At 46.8% G+C, this 16,899-nt stretch overlaps 1 protein-coding gene across 2 annotated transcripts in view; it reads left to right on the forward strand.

Moving 5' to 3' along the window:
- The first annotated feature begins 2,254 nt into the window (after nucleotides 1–2,254).
- The window catches only part of CDH13 (cadherin 13), a 1,087,951-nt gene continuing 1,073,306 nt past the window's right edge, over nucleotides 2,255–16,899 (forward strand). Inside the window, exon 1 of one of the 2 annotated variants that reach the window (XM_063945965.1) lies at nucleotides 2,255–2,600. In XM_063945965.1, the coding sequence (XP_063802035.1) occupies nucleotides 2,520–2,600 (81 nt within the window). In that variant the 5' untranslated portion in view covers nucleotides 2,255–2,519. The remainder of the gene's footprint in view (nucleotides 2,601–16,899) is intronic. The other variant, XM_063945966.1, reaches the window with a different exon arrangement.

The raw sequence follows: 16,899 nt of genomic DNA on the forward strand, positions 1-16,899 counted from the left end.
TTGCACCAGTACAGCCCTGGCAGTGTGCTCCTCAGTGGTTGCACCAGCACAGCCCTGGCAGTGTGCTCCTCAGTGGTTGCACCAGCACAGCCCTGAAAGTGTGCTCCTCCGTGGTTGCACTAGCACAGCCCTGGCAGTGTGCTCCTCCGTGGTTGCACTAGCACAGCCCTGGCAGTGTGCTCCTCAGTGGTTGCACCAGCAAAGCCCTGGCAGTGTGCTCCTCAGTGGTTGAACCAGCACAGCCCTGGCAGTGTGCTCCTCAGTGGTTGCACCAGTACAGCCCTGGCAGTGTGCTCCTCAGTGGTTGCACCAGCACAGCCCTGGCAGTGTGCTCCTCAGTGGTTGCACCAGCACAGCCCTGACAGTGTGCTCCTCAGTGGTTGCACCAGTACAGCCCTGGCAGTGTGTTCCTCAGTGGTTGCACCAGCATAGCCCTGACAGTGTGCTCCTCAGTGGTTGCACTAGCACAGCCTGGCAGTGTGTTCCTCAGTGGTTGCACCAGCACAGCCCTGACAGTGTGCTCCTCAGTGGTTGCACCAGCACAGCCCTGAGAGTGTGCTCCTCAGTGGTTGCACCAGCACAGCCCTGACAGTGTGCTCCTCAGTGGTTGCACCAGTACAGCCCTGGCAGTGTGTTCCTCAGTGGTTGCACCAGCATAGCACTGACAGTGTGCTCCTCAGTGGTTGCACCAGCACAGCCCTGACAGTGCTGCTCCTGAGTGGTTGCACTAGCACAGCCCTGACAGTGTGCCCCTCAGTGGTTGCACTAGCACAGCCCTGGCAGTGTGCTCCTCAGTGGTTGCACCAGTACAGCCCTGGCAGTGTGCTCCTCGGTGGTTGCACTAGCAAAGCCCTGGCAGTGTGCTCCTCAGTGGTTGCACCAGCACAGCCCTGGCAGTGTGCTCCTCAGTGGTTGCACCAGCACAGCCCTGAGAGTGTGCTCCTCAGTGGTTGCACTGGTACAGCCCTGGCAGTGTGCTCCTCAGTGGTTGCACCAGCACAGCCCTGACAGTGTGCTCCTCAGTGGTTGCACCAGTACAGCCCTGTCAGTGTGTTCCTCAGTGGTTGCACCAGCATAGCCCTGACAGTGTGCTCCTCAGTGGTTGCACTAGCACAGCCTGGCAGTGTGCTCCTCAGTGGTTGCACCAGCACAGCCCTGACAGTGTGCTCCTCAGCGGTTGCACCAGCACAGCCCTGACAGTGTGCTCCTCAGCAGCTGCACCAGCACAGCCCTGGCAGTGTGCTCCTCAGTGGTTGCACCAGCAAAGCCCTGGCAGTGTGCTCCTCAGTGGTTGCACCAGCACAGCCCTGGCAGTGTGCTCCTCAGTGGTTGCACCAGCACAGCCCTGAGAGTGTGCTCCTCAGTGGTTGCACCAGCACAGCCCTGACAGTGTGCTCCTCAGTGGTTGCACCAGTACAGCCCTGGCAGTGTGTTCATCAGTGGTTGCACCAGTATAGCACTGACAGTGTGCTCCTCAGTGGTTGCACCAGCACAGCCCTGACAGTGCTGCTCCTGAGTGGTTGCACTAGCACAGCCCTGACAGTGTGCTCCTCAGTGGTTGCACTAGCACAGCCCTGACAGTGTGCCCCTCAGTGGTTGCACTAGCACAGCCCTGGCAGTGTGCTCCTCAGTGGTTGCACCAGTACAGCCCTGGCAGTGTGCTCCTCAGTGGTTGCACTAGCAAAGCCCTGGCAGTGTGCTCCTCAGTGGTTGCACCAGCACAGCCCTGGCAGTGTGCTCCTCAGTGGTTGCACCAGCACAGCCCTGAGAGTGTGCTCCTCAGTGGTTGCACAGGTACAGCCCTGACAGTGTGCTCCTCAGTGGTTGCACCAGCACAGCCCTGTCAGTGTGCTCCTCAGTGGTTGCACTGGCACAGCCCTGTCAGTGTGCTCCTCAGTGGTTGCACCGGCACAGCCCTGGCAGTGTGCTCCTCAGTGGTTGCACCGGTACAGCCCTGTCAGTGTGCTCCTCAGTGGTTGCACCGGTACTCCAGCACAGTAGCTGCAGCCTAACCACTGAAGGGTTTTACATGCAAAAATAAAATAAAGCAGAAATGCACTAAACTCTGTCCAGAATAAGTGCAGATCCCCGGATTTCCCTGCAACATACAGACTGCAGGCAGCCGCTACACTGTATCCCCTGATTAACCCTTTAATAGCAGAGTGTGATGTAGGGTGTCAGCTGCAGTGTGGTGTGCACAATGTATCACAGGTAGTTACAATACAGTGTGTACATTGCAGAGCCCCTGTGTTACTGGTGGGCACAGGAGAGACTGGAGCAGCCCTGCTAGAGAGGAGGTGATTGCCAGAGGCGGGTTCCCAATATCAGCCTCACATAGTGGGGATACGACGTGTGATGAAATGCACCTAGTGAAGCCATTGGCTCTGGTCACCAGGCTCTATCCAATGCTTTACTGGTGATGCTGCTGATCTATTTGGGAAGTTGGCTGCTCTCTCTCTACACGAAGCTTCTTCTCTGAGCCTCAGTGGAAATATGCACAGTGCAGCCTCAGTACATGAATGAGAGCCCTGTGGTCCCTTCTAGCCTGGAACATGGAGCCCAAATCTCAGCTCACCCTGTCCCTGCTGCTGCTATCCCAGGTAAGAGGCAATCTATGCTGTCATCTGCTGCTTTCTGCCCTGCTCTGGGGCTATTGCTGCTGTACAGTCCTTACTGTCTGTGTCTCTATCACAGACCCTTTGTCAGAGATTATTTGGAGGGGAGAGGTTGCTGTGAGATCTAAAGTGGGGGTGCTGGTTTTGTGGTCCTGCATCACCCCCACCACCCCTGGCTGGTGCCCCCCTTGGGAGATGGCAGCCCCCACTCTCCCCCCTTCTCATAGCTGCATCTCTGAATCCTGTGCCCCCTCCCTAAAGCCTCTGTGTTCTCCAGGATTTCCATTGCAGTCAGAGTTGGATCTTTGCTCTTATGGAAACTTGGGTGCATGGAATATTAAAGGGGTCTGCTGGGGTGTTGGGGCATTTTGCATGGACTTGCCTGCGCTAACAGCCTGATCCCCGGATTATTGTGCTGGTGCCTGTGTGGATTGTAAGGGTGCATTGTACATATAGAAGTTTGTACTGGAGACAGTACCAGCATCACACCCCCATAGGACCTCCTGGATTCTTATTTTTTATTATTATTGCAAATGGTTTATTATGTGTTTTACAAAAAGTAGCATATTGCATAGATTTGTAGTGAGCTATGTGTGCCACAATGTTGCACCCTATTGCAGTACTGAGCACAGACCCTTATAGATCTAGCACAAACAACTGTCTCTCTCCCAAAGGCATGTGGCAGTGCTTCTGCTGCTGTCAGTCAGACCAGGATATCCTACCCTCTCTCCACCATCCACAGCTCCCACCTCTTCCTAATTCCCTAGGAAAGGAAAAATCTGCTTGACATTTGAGCTTTTCTGCTAAATAATCATCTCAAAGAGCTGTTTATTTATATGGGGTGGAAGGGGGGTCATCACAGCACCCCCTGCTACTATATCACCCCTAAAGTTTAGACATATTGCTAAGCAACTCTATGCTAGACCTTCTGCAGCACTTGCAAGCAGGCTACTCTGCATTTTGTCACTTGCTTATGAAGCCTCTGTCACCTTGGGCACATACAGTCTATCCTGGATGGTTCCATGAAGCCTGAGTCTTTGGATTATGTTGGACGCTGTTGCAATGTGCAAAGTTTAGGGTTTCATTGAATAAAGCATGCGTTTGTAGACTTGCACTGTTATATGTATATGTTCTGTGTGTGGATAATGAATGTTACTGTCTCCTGAGGCTGGCAAATGCAGTTCTCTTGGGTAGGAAAGAGTTAAAACCCAGAAGTGCATTTTAGGAAAGTAGCTAGTAAACCAGTAACTGGGGAAAGACTTGCAGATCAGTGGAATAAGGGGAGAGATAGGTAACTGAGATCATTATTTGATGCTGTGAAACCACACAGCAGCTGAGCATCATTGAGAGGAAATGCAAGCAGATCAGGCTGCAGCTGAAGCCATAGGCTTCCTAACCGCTCAATGCAAAATTCAGGGTTCCTGCTGAGAGAAGAGCCTGCCAGAAAATACAGAACAAGTTTGCAGAACCTGATTTATCAGCCTGATAACAAGCAGTCAGCTCCCATCAGAATGTAACAAGGCAATGGTGCAGTAAAGTGGATTTCTGAGTTCTCTCCAGCGGTGAAAGGGTGGTGTAGAATCACTTAGTTGCGTTGTAGGCGGATATGCACCCCCCCCCCCATTAAAAAAATGGGAGAGATATTGGTGTCCAACAACGGCTAATCATTTGGTGAATACCTAAGTCATATACTCAGAAGGTGTATGGCTCATGTAGTTAGATTTAAATGTGTATATATAATCATAGAGTAGGTGAGATGTGGAAGAAATGCAGAGTTTAATGCATGCAATATAAGCATTATTGCACTAGGTGTGCTAAACTGATCCTATCTGGCTGCAGGTAGTGATTCCTTTTAGTCCTCCGTATTGCACACCTACTTTTGTTATTACTGCTTTCAATAAAGTGATTACAAAGCGACATCCTCAATGGCTGCTGCTGCAGAACAGGTATAGCTACAAGCACCTTGAGTATTAGTGATTGTTATTTTATTCTGCTGTTGATTGCTTTTAAATATGATTAAAGATGGACAGTGATTGGACATAGACGTGTATAACACCTGTTGCTGCAAGCCCCACCTAGATCATGCTGGCCGTAACTTACTGTAGCACAGGGTGTTTTATGTCTGAGCCCAGTAAATCTCATGTGTATCCTGTTGAATGTTTGAGATCCAAGCAGACTGATTTGATTTATCCAGCAATGACTTTGCTAGACTGTGGCGCGACACCTCTCCTGTGGGCACAAGTTTACAGCTGGCAAATATCATCTGGATTAAAGTGTCTATCACAAGACAAATTCTGTTACTGGGTTATTATAGTTACACCTAATGGTTGTGAGTGAACCAGTATCCTATGGTGATTCCGGATACAGTAGATGGTGATATTGGAGATATTTATTGCTAAATAGAAATTTGTGACCCCAATTAACCTACCGTGCAGTATATGGTGGCACGGTGCCAGTGGTCTTTAATGGGCAAAGTTCAATCTGAGAGGTGTTTTCGACATGCCTATATATATATATATATATATATATATATATATATGTCTCAAATGTCACTGACACTTTTGGGGGTTAAAGCTACCATATTGTGGGGTTTAAATCCCCCTAGGACCGCTCTCTAACAATTCAGCTTAGTCCAGAAGAAAAACTCATGTCAATATTCATGAAGCTGATTTAGACGTAATAAAGACTGCACAGGCTTTTCCATCTTTTCTTTTCTACTTTACAATTTTATTACATGTTTGGCTCTTGGCAGCCTGCGTGGTATTGGGTATAATTGTGTAGCTCATTCATTCTCCTGCGTAGTGACGACTGATGTTCTCTGTGATGCGCTGTACATACTGGTATAAACATGCTGTATACAGTACACTTGCAATGTGCATTCTGTAAGTACCATATATTGACTGGAAAGGATTTTAATTACTGTATAGCAGAAACCACACATCGGCGTCACTTATCAGGTAGCTGTGTGCAGGACACTGTACCTTTCTAGAGCGCTGTTCTATCTGGGAATTGCTGTTCTCTAACAAGGTCAGGCCTGGGTCCTCCCTGAAATTGGGGTGTTGCTTAGGGCATGGCTTAGCTTGAACTATTCATGCGCCGTGGATACTTCTTAGGTAGCAATTCCCCAATGCCTGCCTGAGCTATTGTAATTCCTGATGTGTAAGGGTGAGTATGGGTCATTAGGTTGACCACTACTGGTCGACATGGAAAACGGTCGACATGAGGGTTTTTTTTTACTGTTTTTGGTGTTGTTTTCTTCGTAAAGTGACGGGGTACCCCAATTAGTGCACCGTGTTCCCTCACATGGTGAGCAAACTTCGGGCAAGGTGCCTCACTCTGCTACCGCTACACTTGGCACAGGTTACCGTTCCAATCGTAGTCCACGTGGATGGTAAAGTATGAAAAAGTTCAAAAAATGACAAAAAAAAACGTGAAAAACTCTTGTCGACCTTTTTTCATGTCGACCTATTGACCGTAACCCGTAAGGGCATAGGTCGGATATGGGAAAAAGAGAAACACAGGTGATCTGATTGATGGTCTACTGTACTGAGTATATATACAGTATTCATGCAATGAGAAATCTGCAGTCTGAGAGGCTCTTCCGTATCTGCTGGTTGGCAGGTTGCGTTGGACGGTTTATGTAGGGCACTTGTAACCTATTCTGCTACAAGAGCAGACTGTTATTATACAGTATATAATCTATGTAGCACAGACGGGTCATGCACACACAGCTGTACAATGAACATTTATTTGTTACTGGGTTTGTGTTATCAGACGAGTGTAATGTTGTAATAATATCAGATATTCTGTAGGGCCCCATTCAGCTAATTCTCTGACCCACTAATGGCACAGTCCAAGCCTTGTTATATGTCACTGAGGCTCAGTCTGTCACTGACTGAGATACTTGACCCAGGTGAGGAATTGTGGCCATAGTATCTAGCAGTTCCCCTACAATCTGCGTTCCAGAAGATGGAACTTACAATGTGCGCGCAGGGATGTGGGTTCTGCAATGTGCAGGGACGTGAGAAGCTGATGGTGCACTTTGATGAGTTGTGCAATAACAGCTGAGCATTATGTCTATATAATATGTCCGCAGGAACTGTAAAAGGCAAAATCAACTCAATAGATCATTAGGAAGTATATAAAGCGATAAGCATGATGCACTAAAATCACTTACTATACCTGACTGTAGCTGTTCATTAGCTGCAGAGATAGTTCCATTATAATAAGAGCTGTGGTACCCTCTTTAAGTTTCTTCTGGTTGCCAGGGGAAACCTGAGATGAAATTCTGGAGTTTAGTTGGTGCCCTGTCCGCAGCATCAAACGTTGATTGACGGCATCAGCAGTAATACTAGTAATAGCAGCTAATGAGCAGTCGCAGCCTGGAAGGTGCTTGTTTTACTATAGTATGTGTGTTACACTATATCATTTATTAATATGAAGTGACATTGAGTTCGTTCACAGAAACCAGAAGAATTAGATACTAAAGAAATATAGGCGTAAAATATTGGCGCTTATTAATGTCTCCTTGGAGATTCCGGCGAAATGGGTTAGTATATCCTGGAGTAGTAGGATAGTGCACAGGTCAGATTATGGGGGTGCAAATACTGCCCCCCCCCCCACTCATATACGGTGGTTTACATAACATGCACTGTTGTGGCCTATGGGGGTCATTCCGAGTTGATCGCTAGCTGCATTTGATCACTGTGCAGCGATGAGGCAAAAAAAGGCACTTCTGTGTATGCGGCGCAATGCGCGCGTGAAGTAATATTACAACAAACGATGTAGTTTCACACAAGGTCTAGCAAAGCTTTTCAGTCGCACTGGTGGCCGCAGAGTGATTGACATGAAGAGGGCGTTTCTGGGTGTCAACTGGCCGTTTTCAGAGAGTGTTCGAAAAAACGCAGGCGTGCCAGGAAAAACGCAGGCGTGGCTGGCTGAACGCAGGGCGTGTTTGTGACGTCCAAACAGGAACTGAACAGTCTGAAGTCATCGCAAGCGCTGAGTAGGTATTAAGCTACTCTGAAACTGCACAAAAAGAATATGCCGCCGCTCTGCGATCGTTTCATTCGCACTTCTGCTAAGCTAAAATACACTCCCAGTGGGCGGCGGCATAGCGTTTGCCCGGCTGCTAAAAACTGCTAGCGAGCGAACAACTCGGAATGACCCCCTATGTGCGGGTCTAGGGATCAAATTCATGGAAAAGATTACAGTGGGCCCTGTAGCATTGCGGCACGTTTCCACTGCGTGTAATACCTTTCACCTAGAGCAATGTGTGACTTCTATCTCTGCCAGTAATGAACACTGACCAGCAGGAATATACAGCATTACAGGAAGCTCCAATTACCGTGCCCAGAGTTGGAAAACCACATTAATGTACCTTGGAGTATGATGATACCACAAGCCCATGAGAAATATATATGCTTTTTACTAATGTATTCACACTGTTACTGACAGAAAGTTGGATGATTGGCCATTTGTCCTGTATCCTGTTTCCTGTGAGGAATGATAATCCGTTACCATAACACGTCTTGCCTCATGTTTCCATTGGTTAACCAAAGGCTATTATTGCTATAAAGTTCCACCTGTCCATCCGTTCTGACCATCTGAAGGGTAAATGTGGTTTTCTGTGGGCCATGCGTCTCAGTGTGATGTCACTGGCTCCTAATGGATCGATCTTTGTAATCTTATGAATATTGGTGCAGCAAACAAAATGGCTGCCCCCATTGTGTGATGTGTTTTATCTCCCGGTGATGGCTCTACATCTTGGTGAGTTGATGGGCTTGCCTCATCAATATTGGTGCAGTCAACAAAATGGCTGCCTCCATGGTGTGAAGTATTGTATCTCCCAGCAATGTCACTACATCCTAGTGAATTGATGGGATTCCCTCATCAATATTGATGCAGCCAACAAAATGGCTGCCTCTACGGTTTGAAGTGCTGGATCTCTCAGTGATGGCACTACATCCTAGTGCAGTGGTTCCCTCAAGGCACCCCAATAGTCCAGATTATAGGTATATTCTGATTGTGCACAGATAGTAGGATCAAACTGAGATACTAATTTAGTCACCTGTGCTTAAGCATGGATATTCTTAAAACCTGGACTGTTGGGGTACCTTGAAGACCGCGTTTGGGGACCACTGTCCTAGTGTGTTGAAGATAGGTTCTTCTAGTTCAGTCTACTCAACTTTGAATTGGCCTATAAAACGACTGCCTCCGCTATGTGAAATGGCTTATTCTTTAGCCTTGTCACCAGTTCCTAGTGAACCGAACGACTTCATTTGCATGAATATTGGTCCAGCCCTGAAAAATGGCTGCCTCAGCTGTGTGTAGCCCATTAATGGTCATTCATCACCCACAATGTCCTAGTCATGTAAGATAATTGGCGTTACCACTTTGGCTAATTGCACTAGACAATATTTAGACAGATTATTTTGCCTTTTACTTAAAAACATGAGGTTAGCTTTCCGCCCATCATTTCTCCTTTCATTAAAGTGATAAAGTCATCCTTTCCAATCTTGTTAATTACTGGGGAGGTGCGAGGCTTTTGGAGGAGTCTGGACAACCCTTATTTTCTTTCTCACTAGGTAGCAGACTGCTGGTCAATTAAAACTTGGCAGTGTTTGGCCTGATCCTGGGCGATCTCTGCCGTTGTGGGGTAATTTGTGTTCTGGCAACCAGTGAGCGGACTGTCCATACACTTTCACAGATAATTTAGCACTTGTCTTCTGGAAATCGTTGTCACAATGTTCTCTAATCAGCCACCGATCTACAGAACGCTCTTGACTGAGCTATGACCAACTGATGTTTAATAAGGGGAAGAGAAGCATGAGGGACAAGATGACCCTTAACACCTCATGGAGAGCCTGCTCACTGGCTCCTGGAGATGAGGTCATCTCCCAGCACCGGCAGAGAAGAAGCCCCAGTAATAACCTGGGTCCAAACTGCGGTGTGAACTTGTTTCAAGTCCCTGTGTTTGATACCTGTGTTCGGTCATCTGGGATTTTGGTATGGAAGGGGTATAAAAGCACACATACTGCATAGCTAGTGTATCACCGCTGCCCGTTTATCTCTGCTTGTTCCCTGGGCAAAAAGTGGAATGTGCTCTATTGCACTATTAATTGGGGATAGTCAGGAACTTAACAAAGGAGCAACTTTACTCATGGAACTGACCATGTTGCAATGAATCTGATGCAAATGCTGGACAGCTTAATTTTTACTCTACAGCATAGGTTCCCAAACTGGGCAATTACTCAGAACCCCAAACAGTGCATGTTTTCCAGGTCTCCTCACAGAATGACAAGTGAATTAACCAGCTCCATCTGCGGCTCTTTAAAATGTGTCTGTGAGTAACGATTACACCTGTGCTACTGCCTGGTGACCTGGGAAATGTGTCAGTGAGTAATGAGTACATCTGCTTGGTGACCTGGGAAATGTGTCAGTGAGTAATGAGTACACCTGTGCACCTGCTGGGTGACCTGGGAAATGTGTCAGTGAGTAATGATTACACCTGTGCACCTGCTGGATAACCTGGGAAATGTGTCAGTGAGTTATGATTACACCTGTGCACCTGCTGGGTGACCTGGGAAATGTGTCGCCTGTGCACCTGTCGGGTGACCTGGGAAATGTGTCAGTGAGTAATGATTACACCTGTGCACCTGCTGGATAACCTGGGAAATGTGTCAGTGAGTAATGATTGCACCTGCTGTGTGACCTGGGAAATGTGTCGCCTGTGCACCTGTCGGGTGACCTTGGGAAATGTGTCAGTGAGTAATGAGTACACCTGTGTTCCTGCTGGGTGACCTGGGAAATGTGTCAGTGAGTAATGATTACACCTGTGCACCTGCTGGGTGACCTGGGAAATGTGTCAGTGAGTAATGATTACACCTGTGCACCTGCTGGGTGACCTGGGAAATGTGTCAGTTGGTAATGAGTACACCTGTGCACCTGCTCGTTGACCTGGGAAATGTCAGTGAGTAATGAGTACACCTGTGCTCCTGCTGGGTGACCTGGGAAACCAGTCTGGGCTCCTGAGAACCTACAGTAAGCGCTACACTAGATATGAGTATGATCGCACCCTGTCTCAAATCTCACTCTCTCTGCACATCTGTACTACCTGCAGTAGTTTCGCCAAGGTGCAGTTATTACATTGGGGTTTTTTTTGTTTTCTTTGCTTTACTTCATACTCTTATTCACTCTAGGGCGCCGTGATTCAAAAAAGTTTGTGAACCACTACCCTACTGTATATGTGTGTGACCCATTCATTAAATAATACAGCAACAGAGTCCTCTGCTCCAGCGTAAGGCCTTTGGTGAAAGGCAGTTGTGGTATATCCTCCGTTATAACTGAACATTATACACAACAAGTCCTAATAAACCTATTACATGCTGTTACTACCGGGTAATATTTCAGGGGTCCCTTGCATATGCAATGTGCCTACTGAGATGCGTTGCTGCCTGCCAGCCACAGGAATACATTTCATCAAACTCCCACAAATAAAAGCTTTAATAACATTCAGTGACTCTATTTGTCCTGTGAAAATAAAGGATTAGAATAAATTATGCAATTTCCTTATTTGAATATTTAGAGAAATCACTTGTCCCCTTCAGCAGTAAGCTGCGTGCCGCACACGGCAATGGGAGATGTCCCTCTATTATTTATTATCACCTGTATAGCGAAACGCAATCTGCATCTGTTGTAAAATTAATCTCCTCCATTACATATTCCCGCATTGCACTTATTTAAAGCAGATCTGCTGATTTAACTCTATCTAGGGGCAGCCATTTTGTGGGCTTCAACATGGCTACCCGCCTCCAGTACCTGTAGGATGTATAAAACTATCATTCAGTGAGGACAACCAATCAGCTGCTCTGTATACTTTTATAGTATGCAAATTATAAATGTTACGTCAATGCTGATTGGTTGCCATGGGCAACTTCTCCACTGGCTCACTTCTCCACTTTTATCTCTGCTCAGTACATCTCCCCCATAGGGCCTAAGTCAAGGTTGATTGCAAAATAACATTTTCCCCTAATGGGCAAAACCATGTGCACTGCAGGGGGGGCAGATGTAACATGTGCAGAGAGAGTTAGATTTGGGTGGGGTATATTATTTCTGTGCAGGGTAAATACTGGCTGCTTTATTTCTACACTGCAATTTAGATTTAAGTTTGAACACACCCCACCCAACTCTAACTCTCTCTGCACATGTTACATATGCCCCACCTGCAGTGCAGCATGGTGTTACCCATTAGAGGAAAATATTATTTGGCAATCAACCTTGAATTAGGCCCATAATACTTTATCCACATTACCATACTGTTTCTTCAGTGCATAGCTTCCTCAGTAGCAAAAATGCTGTTTATAAACTGTATGAAAGACGACAGAACATGACCTGCTTCATAGATAGGTCTGGAAATAATCCAAAACCAGGCAGCAGACGCAACCACCCTGTTAACGTGCGGCTCTGCAGCCGTTATGGAACTACAGTACATATCCCAGCATGCCTTGCCACAGATTTGCTATTGGGGCTCTAAACCGTATCAGGGCATGCTGGGATATATAGTCATTCCACAACTGCTGATGTCCTGCGTGTTAAATACTCCTGTGGGAGTAACAGTACAGAGTTAGTGAAAATGTGACGATGGATTTATTTCATTTTCTGAACTACCCGCATAGCACTTTATTCCACAAATGCTTCATTTACTGGATACGTTTCAATACACTTACTGATGCTGGCTGGATAGTGAACGCCAGTCTTAGGGGCCTATTTATCACCATCCGCATCCAGAATGCGGATGACAGGGGATAAAACCGCCCCAACTCGCACTGCGATAATTGATTACATCGCAGGGATGTATCAATTATTGCATGCAGGGACAGAGCTTGCGGTCAAGCTTTGTCCCTGCGATGGCACTCCGCAGCATCATCGGGGTATTTTTTGTTAAAAATATCCCAATGTCCTGCTGCGCGTGCGCCGCTACCGCCCGGTCGTCTACCCCCCAACCCCCACTCCCGTCGCGACTACCCCTGCGCGCAGCGGACACCCCCCTAAAGCAGGATAATATACTCGCCTGTCCAGGGAGCCGGTCCGCGCTGCTTCAGGAGGTTCCAGGGTCCTTCTTTTGCGCTGTGACCCCCGGTGCTGTAAAGTGCGCTGCCGCTTTGCAGCGTCACTTTACTGCACCGGGGTCACAGCACAGCATATGGGCGCACCGGAGCCCGGCAGCGCTCACCAGAGCAGCGGACACCGGCTCCCTGGACAGGTGAGTGTGGTTTTTTGGGGGGAGCTTTTTTCCTTTTTTTTTTTTACACTGTGATCAGCTTGCGTCCATCGGACACACATAGCTGATCACTCTGCCGGGTCCCCGCTCAGCTTTCTCTGCCAGGGGCAGAGACCGCTGGGCAAATGCCACATTATCGCAGTGCTGCCCTGTGAACTCGCCAGCCTGAGCTGAGATTATCACAGGGCTCGCTGCGGTATTTTTTTATTTTAATTTTTTTTTTAGTATCTTTGGCCACATCACATTTCCCATTATAAGTATGGGGGGAATGCGATGTGGGTTACTAAAAAAAAAAGTGAATTAAAGGGTTTGGAGCAGTTTTCATGAAATCTGCTCCAAATGCCCTTTATTACATTCAGGTGATACTAAAATAATGTGAAAACAATGTAAAAATAATGTTAATAAATAGACCCCCTTAGTCTATGCAAACAATAGAGGAAACAGATTCAGTAGGTATTCTAGAAGTGGAAAGAGAGAGAATACTTACTTTACTAGAGAGTATATTTTAGATGTTATGAGTGAAATTAAAAAAATAACTTTTATATTTGTAGTCTGCCCGTCCTTACCCGCCATGGACAGTCGGAAAAATGACTCCTAGGAAACGACCGTTCAAATATTTATGTTGGAAACTGGATTTCTCTTTCCGCCGCGCAGTGATGTAAAATATGTAATGTCAGTTAGTAAATAATAAATGTCCCATTAAATCATTTATTACTGTTCTGTACAGAGTAAAATACAAGGTTTAGCCCCCCCTGACCTTACAGAACCATACCACCCCCTACCTCCATGCTATCTGTATGCCCCCAAATTCAATTCCCAGTGAAACACATGACGGGGAATGTTGTGAGCTGAAGTATTAGACACTTGGCTTCCCTGTATGTAATACTATGTATATATCATAATGATACAGTACCTGAAAATATCATGTAACAACGCTGCAGTATTTGTATAAAATGCACCCACTGTATATATTTGCTGTATATTCAGAGCTGCAGCCGGGAAGGGATGATGTATAAGCAGACAGTCAGAACACTGAACGTGTGATCTCTGCTCTCAGCCGGATGTATTGTATATTGCATGCGATTCACACCGCACTTATGGCATGCAGAGCGGTATTTACTAACACTGCATACATGAATAAATGCTAATTAAAATGCAAAGGACTTCCATACGTTCCATCATAGCTTACATTGTGATATACATACATGTGATATTGCTGCTCTCCGCTAAATGTTACATTTTCTGAAGAGTCAAGTGATCACCTTCCAAATGTATTGAAGCAGTATATGCTATAGATATTTTACATATATGATGGAATGTACAGTATAATCGTAAAAAAAATAAGTATATATATCGCATTGTGCTTGTGTGAGCCAAAATAGGGAGAGAAATTGAGTACACATTCTGATCGCAATGCAGCCGCTGCTTGACTGACAGGAAGTCTGCATTTCTGGGCGGAAATCTGCCGTTTTCTAGGTGCGCCGGAAAAAAAAATGAAGTCGTGCCCAGGTATTTTTAAGGAGGGTCTCTGACGTCAGCGCAGACCACTTCCAGCCTCTGTTGTCGCAAGAATTGTGGATGACCTTGCTTGGTGCAGGTAGGAAAAATCTTCCATATTCCAGGAATTGCGTATGGTTTTGCGATCGGCGTGCATATTGCGATGCATTCGCAATTTATGCAATGGGCATTTTTTCTGTTTCGGGACGGCAACTATTTGATCGCAGCAACTGCAATCCTTGCTGAATGAGGTCCAATATGCATAAAGACACGTGTGTGTGTGTGTGTGTGTGTGTGTGTGTGTGTATTATACACAAAACGATGAGTATTTAATAAAGATATTATATCGCCGATGGACAATGAAATTGCAAGCTTCACTTTTTCATTGTTCAGAAAGTGTTTTAATTCTAGTAGAATCCTTTATCACTTCACGTTGACGCAGTCTTCCCTAATTCCCACCCAGTGCCCTTACCCCGGCCAGTTTCTCTCTGATCATTCATAGCGGTGCCATCTCCCCCCGAGGCCATGTAGACGATACAGTATGGGGTGCTTTACATACTGATGCACTGTTGTATCCCTGCATAGTTTAGCATCAATAGCCCTTGTGTGTCGCCTCTCTACGCGTCGTCGTCTTCTCTCCTGCTGCCCTTTCCTGGGTCTAAAGCACTTTCACAATCTACAAGATCCAAGATGCCTCTGCAAGGAACAAAGCCTCCGAGTGTTTCTCCTTGTGTCGGCCTGTGGTTTCCAACTTCCTAATATCAGACATGCAGCGGGTAACGCAGAGGAATGCGCAGGAGGCAAAGCCTGCGGCTAAGTTTCCCAGAGAAGCGACCCTTTTCTTCTTTACAGTCTGCCTGCATTGCAATAAGCACAGACGTCCTCTCTGATCTGGAATATTTGATTTTGAACTACCCTCTGATGTCTGAGAGATGGAAATAGGATCCTCTACATCACACGGGTTTATGTGCAGCTGTAATTCCTTCCAGCGTGAAAATGTTCACTATTAATTTTTGTTAGATGGAATTGGTCTTCCAGGCCGTGTAGTGAAGCAGTCTATTATTGATCAGTGATTAAGATGGCATTGTACCTATCGTCAGCGTAACATTTGAACAGAAATCTTTTGGATATTTAGCAAGCCTCCACAAGAGGTCTCCATGTACAACAGGAAAGGGGAAAGAAAGTCATAAAATATTATACACAGCATCCGTGCTGAAGCCTTGGATTAAATCCGTCATTTTGGGTTTAAAAAAAAAAATATGTGAAAATAAAAAATATAGCGGAACTGTATTTTTCTTGAAGTTACAATTCGTGAAGGGCGATCATTTTTTGAAGCCTGTTTCGGTTTGTTTGATCTGATTGTTTCATGTTGGCAGAATGCGATGATGATGATATTATCCCAGACTCTACCCCTCAGCGGTGTGCGCGGCTGGAATTACAGTATCTGTGTCAGCCGGTCTTTACTGGGTTTTGGATGAGAGCGTGCCGCGGGTAGCGATTTTGCTCTACCGCGCAGGAATCGGCAGCAGGGCAGTTGGATTCGTGCAGATCGGCTATAGATGCTTCTGCATTGCGCACACGGTACTAAATGCGTATACTCGCCCTTATACAGAACTGTACGCACCTCTGCAGATCATCTGCCCCCTCTCTGTGCGCTTGGCATGACAATCATTGCCATCATCTGAGTGCACCTGGAGCGGGATATACTGGTGCAAGTGACACTATGGCCCATGTGTGCAGGGCCGTCTTAACAGCAGTGTAGGCCCCTGGGCACAGCAATGCACTGGGGCCACTACCCATCCTCCAGCGGTAGGGGTGGGGGGTGCTATCAGCGGCAGCTTTGATGTCCCTCGGGTGGTAGGGGGTGTTCTATCTTCCGCTCAACATGTAGGACCTGGAGCAGTAATTTCTGCTAATTACTCCATTACTGCACAGATGGGGCTAAACTGTAGAGGGGGCATTGGGCTCAATGAAGGGGCCCCCGGTACATAACTTCCAGGGTGGTAGGGGGTGTTAATACGTAGGGGAAGGGTGGATAGTGGAGTGGGCTTAATATTCATCATTTTCCGGTGGGAAGGCAGCTTGCCTGACTGCAGATAATGGGAATAGATTTCTTAGCTTTCAATGGGGTAATACAATAGAGAGTCCCACCTTTCAGGAGGTACTGGGGACACCTTTCAGGAGGTACTGGGGACACCTTTCAGGAGGTACTGGGGATACCTTTCAGGAGGTACTGGGGACACCTTTCAGGAGGTACTGGGGACACCTTTCAGGAGGTACTGGGGACACCTTTCAGGAGGTACTGGGGATACCTTTCAGGAGGTACTGGGGACACCTTTCAGGAGGTACTGGGGTCACCTTTCAGGAGGTACTGGGGACACCTTTCATGAGGTACTGGGGGTCACCTTTCAGGAGGTACTGGGGGTCACCTTTCAGGAGGTACTGGGGGTCACCTTTCAGGAGGTACTGGGGACACCTTTCAGGAGGTACTGGGGGTCACCTTTC

The sequence above is a fragment of the Pseudophryne corroboree genome, chromosome 11 (assembly GCF_028390025.1).
Source record: "Pseudophryne corroboree isolate aPseCor3 chromosome 11, aPseCor3.hap2, whole genome shotgun sequence".
Lineage (NCBI taxonomy): Eukaryota > Metazoa > Chordata > Amphibia > Anura > Myobatrachidae > Pseudophryne > Pseudophryne corroboree.